Source organism: Pavona decussata, unplaced genomic scaffold, assembly GCF_977016875.1.
Source record: "Pavona decussata unplaced genomic scaffold, jaPavDecu1.1 SCAFFOLD_16, whole genome shotgun sequence".
NCBI lineage: Eukaryota > Metazoa > Cnidaria > Anthozoa > Scleractinia > Agariciidae > Pavona > Pavona decussata.
Genome location: NW_028145439.1, coordinates 814,937 through 830,144, shown reverse-complemented (window position 1 = coordinate 830,144; position 15,208 = coordinate 814,937). Strand labels below are relative to the sequence as shown.

Genomic DNA, 15,208 nt, shown 5'->3' with positions numbered 1-15,208 from the left:
TGGGTGAAGGGGGGGGGGGGGGGGTTAAACATTTTCAAACTAGTTTGATTTTTATTTTGCTTTGTCTCAGATTAATGGTTGTGAATATTCCACAAAGGAAAATAAAAAATAAACTGGCTTGAAAATTTTTAAACCAAAAAAGAATTAACCACAACATATACATAATAATAATATTATTACTGGCTAAGTGACCACGTAATACAGGTTGCACAGAATAAATGTCGAATACATTAATAAATGCCATTTTATATCACATTTGATCACTTGATGTACAGTTTATGCACTAAGGCACTCACAAAATCACTCCCTTGGTTAAGAAACTGCAACAATAAAATGGTAGGACAAAGCAGAACATAGTATAAGAAACAGACTGATAAAACATTTATGCCAAGATCCTACAGTCAGTGTTGCAGATCATTAGAAAAAGACAGACATATGGTCCTTAGAGTCCAAACTGACCCCAAGAAGAAAAGGTATCAGTGTTTTTTAGGTTTCTGTGGTTTAATATCATGAAGTAAGTCATGGACTTACTGAGAAGTCTTTTGACCACAAAGTACAAACATTTATATCCAGAAATTTAATTATTTGTCAAAATAAACACAAAATTTAATTGCCTGGTAGGTTATTTTTCATTGTATAAAGTGACCACTTTTTAAACTACATGGCCAAGACAATAGCAATAGTTAGGTTATAATGTTTGCAACAGACTGAAATTATTACGGACTTTAAGAAACCATGACGGCAACGCCAACAAATGCTTCACTTGAAAATATATTTAAGTTTGCGTTATTTGTATTCAACTTCACGATTTTCCCTATTTCTTTCAATTTGTACAATGAGGTCGAACTATCCAGTAACAGAACAGGTGGAAACAAGTTTTCGAACCAAGTTGAAACAACAAATGAAAAATTTACCGTCATGCGTTCACATTCTCCACGAAACCTTGAATTTAGGCATTTCACAATCCCTTTTTGCCCAAGTCAGGCAAAGAAATGTAGTAAAATCTATAGCACATATGCAGGGGGCATTGTTTTTCTGTAAATCCTATTGTTATGTGACGTTCTCATTGCAATTCCCATAGTAACTTTTTAAAGTCCCTGTTGATAAGGTATTGTAAGGATACTCTCTTGGTACTCAGCTTATCTATGTGTATCTATTATTATGAATGTCATGAAAGATACAAAGGCTGTCAACAATTACAATTTGGACTTATTCACATTGCTGTTATTCACAGTATGACTGCTTATATGTAAACTTCTTCTAACTTTTTGCTACCCATGAGGGCATAAGTCAGCCATTGCTAATAAAAATTTATAATGTGCAGTTCCAGAAAATATATCCATACTCCCCCACAGAAGGTTTTGTTTTGTGCCCCCCTCCCCCTCCCCTTAGGAAATTCCTGTTTAGCTTGTTCATACTTTGCTTCTAATATTTTGACTTTTCCCCCTTCCCCTAGGAATTTCCAAAAACCTTCCATATAGTGGGTATAGATATTTTCTGGAATTGCACAATTTTACAGATATCAGTCATCACTTCTGAGAGAGGAGAGCACCTGAGAGTTTTTAAACCCAGCATTTGTCGTCTACAGAGGAGCTGGGAATGGATGTAGGTAAAATCCACCAAAGGCATTTCCTTCAAAATAATATACTGGATACTGGTTGTTTGGTTGTCCATTAGGTCCTCCAGCAGCTACCCAGTCCCTTCTGAATCTCTCAATTTGTTGCTGTCTTGGATCTCCAGCCATGAGGTTGTAAATACCATTGCCAATGAGCCCTCCCAACACCCCTCCTGCAGCAATTCCAGCGGCTCCACCCCAGGGTCCAAAAAAGAAACCACCCGCACCAATGCACCCTCCTACTCCAGCTCCTATCTGAGCACCTGGACTCTGAAGGGCAAGTGACACCCAGGTGTTTACGACCCCAAAAGCAAAGAGAATCATCTCTATGACTTCTCTGAGAACGTGCACGAGGTTAACTCCCAACGCCGTCACACCGTTCGGGTTTTGAAGTAGAAGCCGGAGAATGTGAAAAACCGGTGGCAAGACAGCTTCTAGATTGGCTAGATTGGGGTTGAGCACCGTGCTGGTTATGATCAAGAAATTCCTGACATTCAAAATTGCTTCTTGGATTAGTGGGGATCTTTCTTTCAGGGTTTCGAATTTCTTTGCGTCGTGATAAGCCCCCTCTAGTAGACCGATAAGCGATGTGTATCCATCGAAGCGACCTGCTTCGGGCTTCTCTTCGTTCGTGGGGATCTTGACTTCATTCTTCGCCAAGGTGTCGTAAATCGAGCTCTTCAACATCTGCCGATGATGTGGACAGAGGTAAAGATCTCGCTTACCACTTTTTTCTTCTTCTGGGTTTTTCATGTTGCAAGAAGGATGGCGGCAGTAGACATTGGTTGACATGAAATTTGGATCGAACTGCAAGAGGACGATTTCTTCGTACGCTCCAAGATGTCCAGCTTTTCGTAAGGTCACTTTAGTATCAAAACTGGTTCCAAACAGCTTCTTTGCATCTTGGAAGGTTGTTTGGCTTACTTTTGGTGGCGAAGATACAACTTTGAGACCAGGGAGAAGATCGCTATACCATGTTTTAACCGTTGTTGACATGGATTCCTCGGGCATATGGCGCTCCAAATCTAATCTCAAGTAAGCCTTCTCTATGTTGCTTCCCATTTTCTTTAGGAGATTCGCCACATGGATGAATCGTTTTTCCTTCATTATTTCAACTACTATTGTTTTTTCCGCCATTTTTGAGCAATTTTCACTGCTTGGGGTTTTTTGATCACACCCGTCGCTAGAAGTGGATATAAATGTGCCGAATCGTGCTTCGCTTGCCATTTCATTCCAAACGAGAGGGGAATTTCCCTTTTAGCTACAGTATTTGATTTAAATATCTGCACCCCCCCCCCCCCTATTGAAGGACGGGAAAATCTGAGGGAGAGGGGGTCTTTAAGAGTTATTTCTGAGGGGGCATATATTTTTGTTGGTATCTTTGAACTCTTTCTCTTTTTTCCTGTTGAAAGGGGAATGTGTCAGCACTTTGATCTTAAATTCTGAAGGGGTCTTCAAACATTATTTCTGACAGGGGTGGACACAAAAGCCTTCAATGGGGGGGGGGGGGTGCGAATATTAAATGGCATGACCCTTTTCATCGATCGCGACAGAACATTAGGAGAATTAAAACGCGTTTTTCTGAAAACGCCTACAAGACTACTTGATGAGACTAAAAAATCTCCTTCATTTGACTCATCGTGACTTGCATATTTATCTCGATACATCATGCGTGATCAACAAATATAGGTTATTGTTTTTCACCTTTCACTTTCGAACGCGTGGAATGATGATCATTAGCCAGCGATCAAGAGCTTGCTGCAGGCCAGATGATCATTGGAACTATTGAATGTCTTGATTTGAGCATTTTTTGGTTTGTTTAGTTTAATAAAATGGGAAAAATGAATATACTCGGATTGCATACTTGGATCCTTTGAAAACATAAGAACTTTTTAAGAGAAACTTTTCCAAGACGGTTTCTTTATTTTCGGGGAAAACCCCTAGCCTCCCACTGAGAGGGAAAACCCCTCGCAACGTTATCTGGGACTGTTCAAACGCTAAAAATAGACGGGATTCGTTTGTCATGTAAGTCTGCACAAAACATCCTGCCTGAAAAGCGTGCAACGTGATCCGCATGCAGATTCAAGATGGCGGCTAAACAGTTGAGCGGTGTTTTGCGAACATTTATCGCTGCTGGGAAAGCTACTCCTTCTCCGCCGCTAGGGCCTTCACTTGGACAGGTAGGAAGGTTTATCACTTTTTTACCATCGTGCTTACAAGATGTTAAGATTCCTTTTGCCGCTTACATTGAATTTTAGCGTGGAGTGAACATAGCACAGTTTTGTAAGGAGTTCAACGATCGCACGAAGCACATTATTACCGGAGTTCCGATACCAACGATCATCCATTACAAGGTAAATGTGGTTTATATTTCAATCAAATTGTCCGCCAAAATCTGAATTTCACGCATGTAGCAATTCAACGCACCCCACTGGCACTCTCCCCCCTCCCCCCCCCCCCCCTTCCTTAATATAGCTTAATTGAGTGAGGTCTCGGTTTTTAATAGTGATGGAAATGAGATGAAGATGATCAGGAGTGCATGAACATAGTCCTTTACGTGTGTATGTGACAACTATGTACTAGTGATAAAACAAGAATGTGCACCATTTTATTAAAATATATGCCAGGCTGTATTTTATGTAAAGGTTATGCTGACATCTTTGCCGTGAATTTTCAAATCAGTCATCATACTGGTGCACAATCATTTGTCTTTGGCGTTAACAGTGATGCCAACTCTCCCGCTTTTGGCAGAAGACTTACTATTTTTTTGCCTCATCTCCCGCTCTCCCGCTTTGGTACATAAATCCCCCACTTTTTACGTGTACTATAAATATTGAATACTGAGTAAAAAATTTAAACAGACTTCGTCCTTGTCTTTTTGTGTATTATTCCCACTAGATAAGATCGAACACGTTTTTTTTTTTTTTTTTTTTTTCGTAATGATTATGTTTAAATAACTCTGTAACTGTGCACCCCCCCCCCCCCCACTTAAGCCCTAAACCCTAAACATAGCCTTGATAGCACAGCCCTCGTAGGCTTTTCGCTGTTGCTGACACGGTTCTGCTGGCTGCTCCTGAAGATTTCTAGACATGTCCAGATTTTTGTACTCCAGGGGTTGACAGGTATGCGTTAAGTAGCATAAGACTGAGGTAGTGTCTGGCAAAAGATTACCTCATGAGTGTTGACGTGAAGAAAAATTATGTTGGCTTTTGAAGACGTCTACCATTCAAGTGAACTGTTGTTATCCAAAACTATCCAGAATTTCTCTCCTGGCATAGGGTTTAGAGTCTACAAGCAGAGGAGCAGGAAGTGAGGGTAGGGGGGGAGGTTGGTGTGGTGGTCAGCATAACCTATCGTTATAGTGGGCACTTCAGTGACCGCTTGGAGCAGAACTTTGAAACTTCCAGTGTATCTTTGGTATGGTTGACAGAATGCACCTTGGCATTTATGGTGTAATGCATAGTTCAATTCCTGCTGTTGCCAACCCCCATCCCAGCACACTCCCAGAGATGTACAATAGGCCATTTCCAATTTACTTTAAACCTCATTATAAAGCAAGGCTTCATGCAAGCTTTTCTTGTGAAGATTAGTTTAAGCTTTGCTTTCATAATCAGGTTCAAAGCAACTGTGACTGTCAGTAGATGTAATAAATAAATGTCATTATCAGCCGAATATTATTATTGTGTGAGGTAGATGTAGTGAGAAATATTGCTAGTTTATTTATTTATTTATTTATTTATTTATTTATTTATTTATTTATTTAGTTAGTTATTTATATTTTTACTTTAGGGGGACAGGATGTTCACTTTTGAAATAAATTCCCCTCCAGTCTCACACTTCCTCAAAGCAGCTGCAGGAATTGAGAAAGGAGCACAAAAACCAGGTAAATTTGTTACAAGTTTGACACTATTTACTGTTTAGTTAAACATACATTTGTTGGCAAAATTTGCCTTAAGAGTGACAAATATGTGCATTGAGACGGCTCACTTCAAAAGTAAGCATGCTCCACACTTGTGACTTCAATAGAAGTGATGAGTGACAGGGTTATGAGAAGTCAACTTGTTCTGCCTACACAGATTTGAATTTTGTTGGCACAAAAGTATTGTGTGATACCATGGTTCAGGGCTAATGCCCAGTGATCACACAGTGAAATAAAATGAACCACCAACAAGAACTTGTGGTTCTCAGATCAATTTTTCCCCAGATTATAGGGAAAAAAAGCAGGGGATGTACTCTGTAACCTGTTTGGAAGGTGTTTTAAACCCAAATTACCACCAACTGTGCATTAGTTTTGGAAATTCTAAATTATAGTACTTTGGCAATCCTAAACAGAGGATAGCATTAACCTTCTGCTGATATTTAGAACTTTATTTTCAGTCTGGAAAATTTCTAGGCCCAAATCAATAGCTTTGACTCCTTTCTCGTGAAATCTCAACAGTTGATGTGACATTTATTCAGTGAATCCAGAGGAAAAAGAACAAAGCCAATTGTTTCAACAACATCTGTTTTCACCATGTTATTAAAGAAATCCAGTGCAAATGGAGGAATTAGTGGAGGATGTAAAACGTTTCTCAAACCAGTCTGCAAAATCGTAAAATAATGTGTCTGGACCACTAATTTATGCTTCTACTACTTTGTTTTGATTTACTTTTGACTTATTTCTTTGGAGCCAAGCTTATTTAAATCAAAGATTCTCTTTTCTTGCACATTCATTTTCACCTCCTGAGTGATTAATGGGTTGGTGTTTCTGGTAACTGAAATCATTCGACTTAATGATCCCTGATTGAAGGTCATGGCTGCCACAGCTCCTGCACACTGCTGACTAAAATTAGATTGGTAAAAACGGCATGCTGTAGGCAAGAAAAGTCCATTTCCTGCCTGATTAGACTTCCTCTTTTAAGAAAGTCTGTTCCAGTTTGTACAAAGACTGTAGGATCAGCGGGATTAAATGATTGAATGTCAATCAATAAGCATAATCAATAATTACAAGTTAAAGTCCCCTAATCCTTATTGTTATTGATTGCTAAATGCTGTGGTTATGGTCAAATCTGGAGGTAAAAATGGTAGTTTTTATTGCCAGGTTTTATTGCCCTCAATTTTCAGAAGTTATGCTCGTGGTTTTGTCTTTGTAAGTGTCGGGAAACAAACAAGGTTTTTTTCTTTTTAGCATTAATCCGCTTTTACAATTTCATTGCTTTACCATTTCCCTCTCTCTACTGAATGTAGCCTGTGAACAGGCTCCCCAGTAGGGTATAGTGTGAAAAGAAAAATCGGTGAGCTGAGCGAGAGCCATGCAGTCATTTTCGGGTCAACTACCAGAAGGTTGGACTGTATTGATGCACACCCTGCAATAGACCCTTATCACTCGGCGTCCATGTTGAGTCTCCGGGGAATAAAAAACTTTGTTTTTGAACAGCAAGCCACGGCCACACGTGATTCAGTGCGAAGCTTGCCGTGCAAAAACAAAGCTTTTTATTCTCCTGAGACTCAACATGGCCGCCGAGTGATAAAGATCTATAGTATAACAACTGCTTTCCTATAATAACTCCATTTCACCATATTTTGGTATCGTGGATTACATTACATCCTCTACATATATACGCACATGTGTGAGTGTGTACACATCCAAAATACAAACTTTTCAAATCAACAAGTCATGATTTTTCCTAGGCATGTACAATGTTGAGGTTCGTGGCTTGTAAAATGTTTAGATTGTTTTCCTGAAAACGGTCTAGTAAATGGAGAACCTTTGTGGGAGGCGGCGTGGCCAAGTGGTTAGGGGCGCCGGACGTGTAATCTGGAGACCCCAGGTTCAAGTCCCGCTCCAAGGCGATGCTTTCTAAATAGCCAACTTGTTTGCCTCCCACAAGTTGGGATTTTTAACAATGTTATTTTCAGTTTGCATATTTATTTCACGGTTTATAGTGTCCCCAATTAGCGCTTCAGCGCTAAATACTTGGACACTTAAATAAAGTCATTTATATTTTTAAATTTTTATTTTTTGCTGTTTTGTTACGAAGACTGATATTCATCCGTGTGGATGGAGTCGTTAAGGGTACTTTCCATTTTCCATAACTGGCCAGCCGGACAAGCCAGTCTGTCAATTGAATGCATCATTTTGAAGGGATGGTGCTGCAAAATCTTGAAAAAAAATCACTCCGAAAATGGTACGCGCTATTTTGAAGAAAGAAGAGCACTAGGATAAAACTTATCCTTCAAATTGGTACATTCTGTTTACGAAATGAGCTGTCCAGTTTGGCCGGCCAGTGCTGACAAATGCAAAGCGCTCTTAGACAACAGCATTGGTGGACTCTAACGTTTTAAATTGTATCTTTCTAGGAAGAGAAGTTGCTGGCACTGTTACCTTGAAACAGATCTATGAAATTGCCAAAATTAAAAAGGAAGACCCAACGTGCATGAATGTATCGCTAAGAAGTGTCTGTCGGTCCGTCATTGGGTCAGCAAGGAGTATGGGTATTGAAGTTGTTCCTGGCAGAGATGACGACAGGTAGCACCCTGAGATTGCGCGCAGTGAAAAGTTAAAGTATGTGGAAAGCTGTTTGGACACTCCAGAGGTTAAGGAAAAAAGAGGACTGACGTTAAGAGCTGTTGGACTTATTGGACCACAGAATCGAATGTAGACGATAAGAGGACAGACCATCGCAGCTACAGTGTTGAATATTCAACGTTGGGGTTCCAAGAATGGACTTTGAAGTGTGGACTGTGGGACTTTCACAAGCAGAGCAATCAACTACATAATTCCCAACAATGGCTAAAATCAGAACTTTGCTTAAGTTTCCCATTAGAAGTTTTCACAGTACTTACCACTAAAGTTGTCCAGAGTATGAAGCCCGCGCTACACAAAAAATAAAAGAACACTTAAAGTGCCCCTGTGACGAAATTTCATTTTCCATCTGTTTGCATTTTCGTGTAGAATATGACCTTCTTACTCATGTTACCAAATTTCAATCCTTTACGGCGACTGGAAGTATTTTTTTTTAGCTTTTTATTCGAGATTTCATGGCCGCCATTACTTGGCCTTGTTCCGGAAGTTAAGGCTCAAATTACAGGAAGTAACGTCATTGGCTCAACACGAAAAATTCCACATGGCTTATTTTCACGTGGATTCTACTTCATAAACTGTATTCTGCTGTTGCGAACTAAATAACAGCAGAATACAGTTTATGAAAAAATTAGCCATGTAGAATTTTTCGTGTTGAGCCAATGACGTCACTTCCTGTAATTTGAGCCTTAACTTCCGGAACAAGGCCAAGTAATGGCGGCCGTGAAATCTCGAATAAAAAACTAAAAAACAAAATACTTCCAATCGCCGTAAAGGATTGAAATTTGGTAACATGAGTAAGAAGGTCATATTCTACACGAAAATGCAAAAAGATGGAAAATGAAATTTTTGTCCCAGGGGCACTTTAATTAACTGAAAAGACATGCACAATGAGTAATGACTGCAGTGACTGAAACAAGTTAAACGTTAAACTTCAAATCTCGTTTTCTTTGTTTTGGAATTCATATGAAAAATCTCCGACATGGCTGCCTTCTAATATCTTGTAACGGCTGCATGTTCCATAGACCGTTTGGTCGTGCGGGTAAATGCCGGGTAATCACGTTTATAAACCTCGGTCAATCTGCACTTGGTAGTAGATACAGTTTTTGTTTTATCCAATAAATTTTTATGTCATCTTTCTCCATTTTGTAAGCTTTAAAATGATGTATAGGCTTTGCTCTGAAACGGAGCGCTTATTAAGAGTCTTACATGTGTAACGCGGTCAGAAAGGTTTAATTTATCCTTGAAGGGGCGCTGTAACGAAGATTCTGCCGTATTTTGGTAAAACCTCATATCCAACAAGCGCGAGTGGAATAATTGCGTTATTAAAAACAATCAAGAAATATTGCTAGATCTTGCAGATTTCGCTTTGCAAAATCAACCAGAAGACAATCTAATGGTGATTTTTTTTTTCTCGGGCATGATATAATGGCTCATATACCATGGCCGCTAAGCTAATCAAATCCCTGGAATTACATTATACAATGATCCAGTTTTTAACCATTATTGCGTTCGACGTAGGAAGAACGCACTACTTATACGGATTTGAGTCGAGAGTGTATGGGACAACGTTGATTGCCGGAATGAATGAGTGGTGGATCTTGGGACGCATATCTGGCATTCCCCGCAGATTATTTTTGCAGGGGCGGCGGATGGCATCACAAAGGAGAGAGAGCCTGGGAACGAGATCATCGAACGCTCTCCCTAATCTTTGATTATTACTAGTTTTCATCGATACGAACATTGACGCTAAAAATAGGTGACACACTGCTCCTTTTAAACAAAGTAAATATTCACAGCCGATTGCACGTGTGGAAACCCCAAAATGGTTTTGAGAAAGGTGGCGAGATAGGAGGCCAGTTGTCGCTAAAAGTGTTGTTGCCATGTTGTGTTATGTTCACACTCGCCTGATTGCATTTGACAACACAAGATTGCTAGTTTTAGTTTCTGGTGTGAACGCACCTTTAGTGGGGAACCCAAGGAGCGTGGCATTTTCGGCTGACATAATACTCTCGCGGGCTCAGGGGAAGACATTGTGAGCAACCAGCAACCTTGGACCATCTGTTTGCCGTAAATAACTGGCCTCCGTCAAAGGCATCATTAACAATTATCCTGCGAAATCGCGCGAAGTATCGCCTGATACTAAGCCGACGAGTTGGCTAAAATCAGGAAATACTGCGCAAGATTGAGCAGGAGAATTGTTTTATTATTCAATACATTGATAACAAAGCACAGTTTCATTGCAGAAAAGTTGAAGACGATCGTTATTTTGTCATTTTTCTTCCCGACACACAAAATAACGTATATCGCTGGATATCTGGTACGTACAGACGACGAGTATGCAGTGCAGCATGACCATATTTGGGCAGTGTTACAATGTGTGGAATTGTAAACTAAAGCTTCATTCACACCAACAAAACATGTTTAATTAAACCAGGTTTAACATAATGAAAATTGGCAACAGAAAGCTGAACCATTGACTTTGACGTAGAATTCAAGTAAACTTTAACTTGTGCTTTCATTTGTGCTAAATGTGTAGTCGACAAAAATCCGAAAGCACCTTTTATGAAGGAAACAATTGCAAACTGTGTTTAACTAAACAGCTTTTAAACGTGTTTAGGCCTTGGTGTGAATGGGGCATAAGCTTTGCTCCATTTTTTTTTCCAGTAATGAAGTTCGATGGAAAGTCTTCTTTTCGGAGAACAGCAAACGTTCAGAGTTTTTGTTGTTGTTGTTTTTTTCGTTCGTTTGTTTTCTTGAGATGTTGGATTCAAAGCAGTGTAGCAGTTATCAGTTAAGTTAAAAAAGATTTCCTCAAATTGGGCTGTGTAATGAATGTTCGAAAATGTCCCTTGCAATGTGTTGTAATGATATCTAAGAACTTTATTTCTGAGAGTCTAATCTTCTAACAGATTCAATTCAATTCAAGAACTTTATTTATACAAGATAAAAACACCAGGCCTCTGCATATTATAAAATTAAAATAAAACATGGAGTATAAATAACCTATTGCATTCCAAATATTAGATATAATAAAGGTAAAAAATGTCTGCTTTCTATGAATGCTGTGTGTTGTAAGGACGATATTATCCAGAGTTAAAACCAATGCAGTTAGCTGTATTTAAAGGTTGCAAAAGTTTCTGCTTTCTGCCGAAGTTTGACCGGTAGACAGTTGCACAGCGCCTCAAGTTGCCCTCGCAATCCCTCCGTGAATAACTTGACATCCGACTTACAGTCAATGAACGTTGAACACCAATATTCAGGGTCAAGACCATTTAGTGATTTATTGACCAAGGGAGCTCGAGCCATCTGAATTTTCCGTTGAAACTGTAATCGGGTCAGAAAAAGACGCACAGCGTGGATCGAAATGATGAGACGACTGGACGAGAGACTGGGCCAGAGACTGGCCCAGAGACTCTGAGAGACTCGACCCGAACTGGACAGAGTTTAACCTCTTTCAGGGTGCACGGTATTTTCTGGGTTTTTGACTAAAGCGCTTAACAATTATCCGTAAAATTGAAGGGTAGTTTGTATTTCCATTGACTCTGACAAAAAAATAAAAATAGGCAATTTCCGAGTTGCTTTGAACCTCATTATAGACTGCAAGCAGTCCCTTTCTGGATAGTCAAGAGGTCGCGCGAAATAGCCGAGCGCGAAAAAACTGGAGCAAACGAGCGGAGGGAGGCTTGGGGAGAGGCGTCCCCCAGTCTCTTCTCGCTTATTTCTCCTCGCTCCAGTCTCGCTGCGCTGTGAGCGCACCATCTCGACTGACCAGAAAGGGACTGCTTGCAGTCCTGTTGCAGTCTAACCTCATTACGAAAGCGAGGCTACGTGCAAAGTTTTCATTTTGAAAATTTGTTTTCATCATATGCAAACAAGACTTATTCGCACATGGAAAGCTTTGAGCTATTGAGAAAACAAATTCATGATTAGTGAGGGATGTCCGAAACCGCCCTGGATGTATTTTTAAAAAGTATGTGTTTTCATACAAAAAAGAAACATTTTTTTGCGTCCACACTGTCGCTTTCTGTCATTTTGCGTGTCCATACGAAAACAATGCCAATGCGTTGAAAGACTTGAATAATTTCATTCTCGACTCCAGAGCTCTTCCCTTTTGCGCATGACTGACGGCGTATGACGTATCAAGCCGAGAGGCTCTGGGGTCGAGAATGGAATATTTTGAATTGCGCAATGCCATTCCGCTCATGCCAAGCACCAATCTTGTCCCCAGAGCCCGTGCGCGTTAAGGGCCAGCGGAGACCACACGCAGCCTCCAGAGGCCTCTGGGAACGGGAATGGCCTAGCACTAAACACGTGACCCATTCTAGTCCCCAGAGCTGCGCCACGATCAAAAGGCCTGAACGTGACTCTGGAGACAAAAATCCACATGACCAGGTTTCAAAACTGTGTGTTCGTGTTAATCGAAGAAGTATGTGAAAAGTTGGATTTAACAAACGAAACATCAAAATGAATCTGTTTGGACGGGCCCCAGGCGACAATCAGTATACTGAAATCCGCCGAAAAGATTCAAATTTTTAAAGGCCACTCGAATGCAGCCCGAAAGTGCAACTGAACTGTAAGGTTTCGCGCACATTTTACTTGCTGTTTTATAAACACAATCCATCTCCCTTATGCGGCTTCGCGCATTTTGCCTCGAAAACTAGCGTTTCTGTATAATTTCCTGGGAAAAAAATGCTTGGCAGTGTGTTTCCTTTTGCACAAGGCCTGATTAGCGGCCTAAAAAATCATCCCATATTTATTTCTTCGTCCTGCCCCTCCGCAGAAGATTCTCTGTTTGCTGGGAGCTCCAGTGTCGAGTTAGTCTTGTTTGACGAGTTTTTATTGAATTCCTGACGTCTGCAACATCGCCAACAACCGAGTAAGATCTTCCGAAACTCTCTCTTAAACTCATTATGTCGCCAAACATATAAGGCCGGATTGACAACTGAGTTACTGTACAATAAAATCCGAATCCAAAATCGCGCGTGCTTGCTTTCCGCGGTTTCTGGTGCTGCAAAATGATACAAGATTAAGATAATACGGGGGTACACCAAAGTCACAAACGCTCCAATCACAAAGGCGATGGTTTTCGCTGTCTTCCGCTCCTTTTTCTGACACTGAGCTTCGCTATCATTTTGTGCACTGTTCTGTTCGTCAAGGTAGCGAAAGACTCGCGGTGAATCTAAAGTGTTAGTAAGAGATGAACACACGACTTGTGTGGCAAGCTTGCTTATTCTGCCTCTCCTTATGGATTTGCGCGCAATCTTGAAAATCTTGACGTAGGCGACCCCAATGATGAGTGTTGCAATCAAAACAAAGACCACAAAGAAGACGAGAAATGGCTTGTCCTTAACGTTAGGAAATTTTGGTACACTGGTGATAAGGATAGAGACTGCCCAGACCGATAAAATCACGAGGCAGACTTTGCCTTTCGCAAACTTCACCGACGTGAGGTAAAATATTGGGCGAGACAAAGCGATGTAACGATCAATACTCATCGCAGTAAGGCTGGATATTGAAGCGATGATGTTCACTCGACCAACAAAACCTGCGATTTCAACGACAGTCTGTGGAACAGTCGTACCATGATAAAAGGCCATATGTTGGGATGCTCTCATTGGGACCAGAATGGCGGACACCAGCAAGTCCGCAAAGGAGAGAGAAGCCAGAAGAAAGTTAGAAACGACTTGTAGTGAACTGTTCCGGCTTATTGCGATGATTGTTAGTGAATTACCAAAAGTCCCTAGCAGACATAACACAATTTCCACGCACGAAGCTAGAAGCACCCCAACAGAACCCTCTTGATTCGACATGTCTGGCGCCTGTCCTGTCGAATTTGTGTAAGTCGAACTTGTCATTTCTATCCCGTTATGACCAATTTTCGGCTCATTCCACCACAACATTCAATAGCGAGTTTCTTGCCGGAAGCACTTATTCAAATCAAGTCGACGGTATATTGAGTTTAATCCAGAAACTGGGACTACGTGGGAGAAATCCAAAATTTCCTCTTAGATACAATTAGATCGTTTACCATTTTCTCCTTCAAACGACTCTTTCAGCCGATTCAGTTTGGAATCAATTTCCGCATTATTGAAGTGACTACTTCATGTAAGCCTACATGTATTATCCTGAACACATGACTCATCTCAAGAGTTAAAAGTTGTTTTGGGATACAAAAATGACGTCAACTTAGTTTATCAGCTAAAATTGAGATGAAACGGTTTCAGTGTGTATGATTTACATGGTTTCATGTTCGCGCTTTCGTGTTTCACACGATTTGTGAGTGCATGCTTACTTTCACTTTTCCCAGCCTGAAAGTAAAAATTTAAATAGCTAAGTGTAGAGAGGGGGAAATTAATCCTCGGATATTTTTGGTTTAGTTGTGTCACCCGGTTCTTTTCATCCTCAAAACACAGAGATTTACAGGCTGTGTACATGGAGGGAGGAAGATCCTAGCATAAGCCAACATCCTAGAAGGCGGATCATCCTAGCGTCATATGTTTTCTGTATTCAGTTTACATGCAAAAAGTTGTACTTGTCCCTAGCGCCAGGATCTTCCTAGAGATAGGAACTTCCTAGCTGAGAGATACGAAGATCCTAGCACTAGGAAGCTCCTAGCACCGTATAAACTACTTTCGCTCGGAAGATCCTAGTACTAGGGACAAAAAGAACAAACATGGCATTCAGCTACTTTTAAGTAGCTGAATGCCTTAAAAGGCCTTAAAAGGTCGACAGTTATTCTTCTTTTCCTTCTCCATTTGGTAACCACTTCGGCCGAAATTTCTGTATGTAAGCAAACGAAAAGTTTTTCCGCCTTCTCGGATCTTCCTAGCTCTAGGATCTTCCTCCATCCTTGTAAACAGCCCCTTAGAATTACGTTTTCGGTCAACGGCAGAAATGACCACGTGACCATGTTTACCCTAAATTTGCCGCTCGATGTTGTCAGTCTCTGCATGAGTAGAATTGAGTAGTTTTGCGTTAACATGAAAGGCCAGGATTGTTTCGCATTATTCTCATCTATGTACTCATAT

The 15,208-nt window shown here is 40.5% G+C and overlaps 3 protein-coding genes across 3 annotated transcripts; 1 reads left to right on the top strand and 2 right to left on the bottom strand.

Moving 5' to 3' along the window:
• Positions 1-1,446: 1,446 nt before the first annotated feature.
• LOC146487191 (uncharacterized) lies at positions 1,447-2,842 on the bottom strand. Its single transcript, XM_085086316.1, has one exon. It carries the CDS (start codon positions 2,840-2,842, stop codon positions 1,583-1,585), a length of 1,260 nt encoding a protein of 419 aa, XP_084942442.1. The 3' UTR covers positions 1,447-1,582.
• An 847-nt stretch (positions 2,843-3,689) lies between these two features.
• LOC146487190 (large ribosomal subunit protein uL11m-like) lies at positions 3,690-10,824 on the top strand. The gene is made up of 4 exons (XM_085086458.1): positions 3,690-3,795; positions 3,874-3,969; positions 5,405-5,498; positions 7,955-10,824. The coding sequence occupies exons 1-4, from the start codon at positions 3,703-3,705 to the stop codon at positions 8,125-8,127; spliced, it is 456 nt and encodes a 151-aa protein (XP_084942584.1). The 5' UTR covers positions 3,690-3,702; the 3' UTR covers positions 8,128-10,824.
• Positions 10,825-11,090: 266 nt separating this feature from the next.
• Positions 11,091-14,190, bottom strand: LOC146487189 (octopamine receptor beta-2R-like). The gene is made up of 2 exons (XM_085086399.1): positions 11,987-14,190; positions 11,091-11,766 (listed from the first exon to the last, which is right to left on the bottom strand). The coding sequence occupies exon 1, from the start codon at positions 14,078-14,080 to the stop codon at positions 12,923-12,925; it is 1,158 nt and encodes a 385-aa protein (XP_084942525.1). The 5' UTR covers positions 14,081-14,190; the 3' UTR covers positions 11,091-11,766; positions 11,987-12,922.
• Between the last annotated feature and the right edge of the window lie 1,018 nt (positions 14,191-15,208).

Bases quoted from the DNA above. Each gene is read 5' to 3' on its own strand.
- LOC146487191 (XM_085086316.1), bottom strand. From the start codon at position 2,842: ATGGCAAGCGAAGCACGATTCGGCACATTTATATCCACTTCTAGCGAC.
- LOC146487190 (XM_085086458.1), top strand. From the start codon at position 3,703: ATGGCGGCTAAACAGTTGAGCGGTGTTTTGCGAACATTTATCGCTGCT. The intron at 3,970-5,404 runs GTAAATGTGGTT...TTTTTACTTTAG, and splicing joins CAACGATCATCCATTACAAG to GGGGACAGGATGTTCACTTT. The intron at 5,499-7,954 runs GTAAATTTGTTA...GTATCTTTCTAG, and splicing joins GAAAGGAGCACAAAAACCAG to GAAGAGAAGTTGCTGGCACT.
- LOC146487189 (XM_085086399.1), bottom strand. From the start codon at position 14,080: ATGTTGTGGTGGAATGAGCCGAAAATTGGTCATAACGGGATAGAAATG.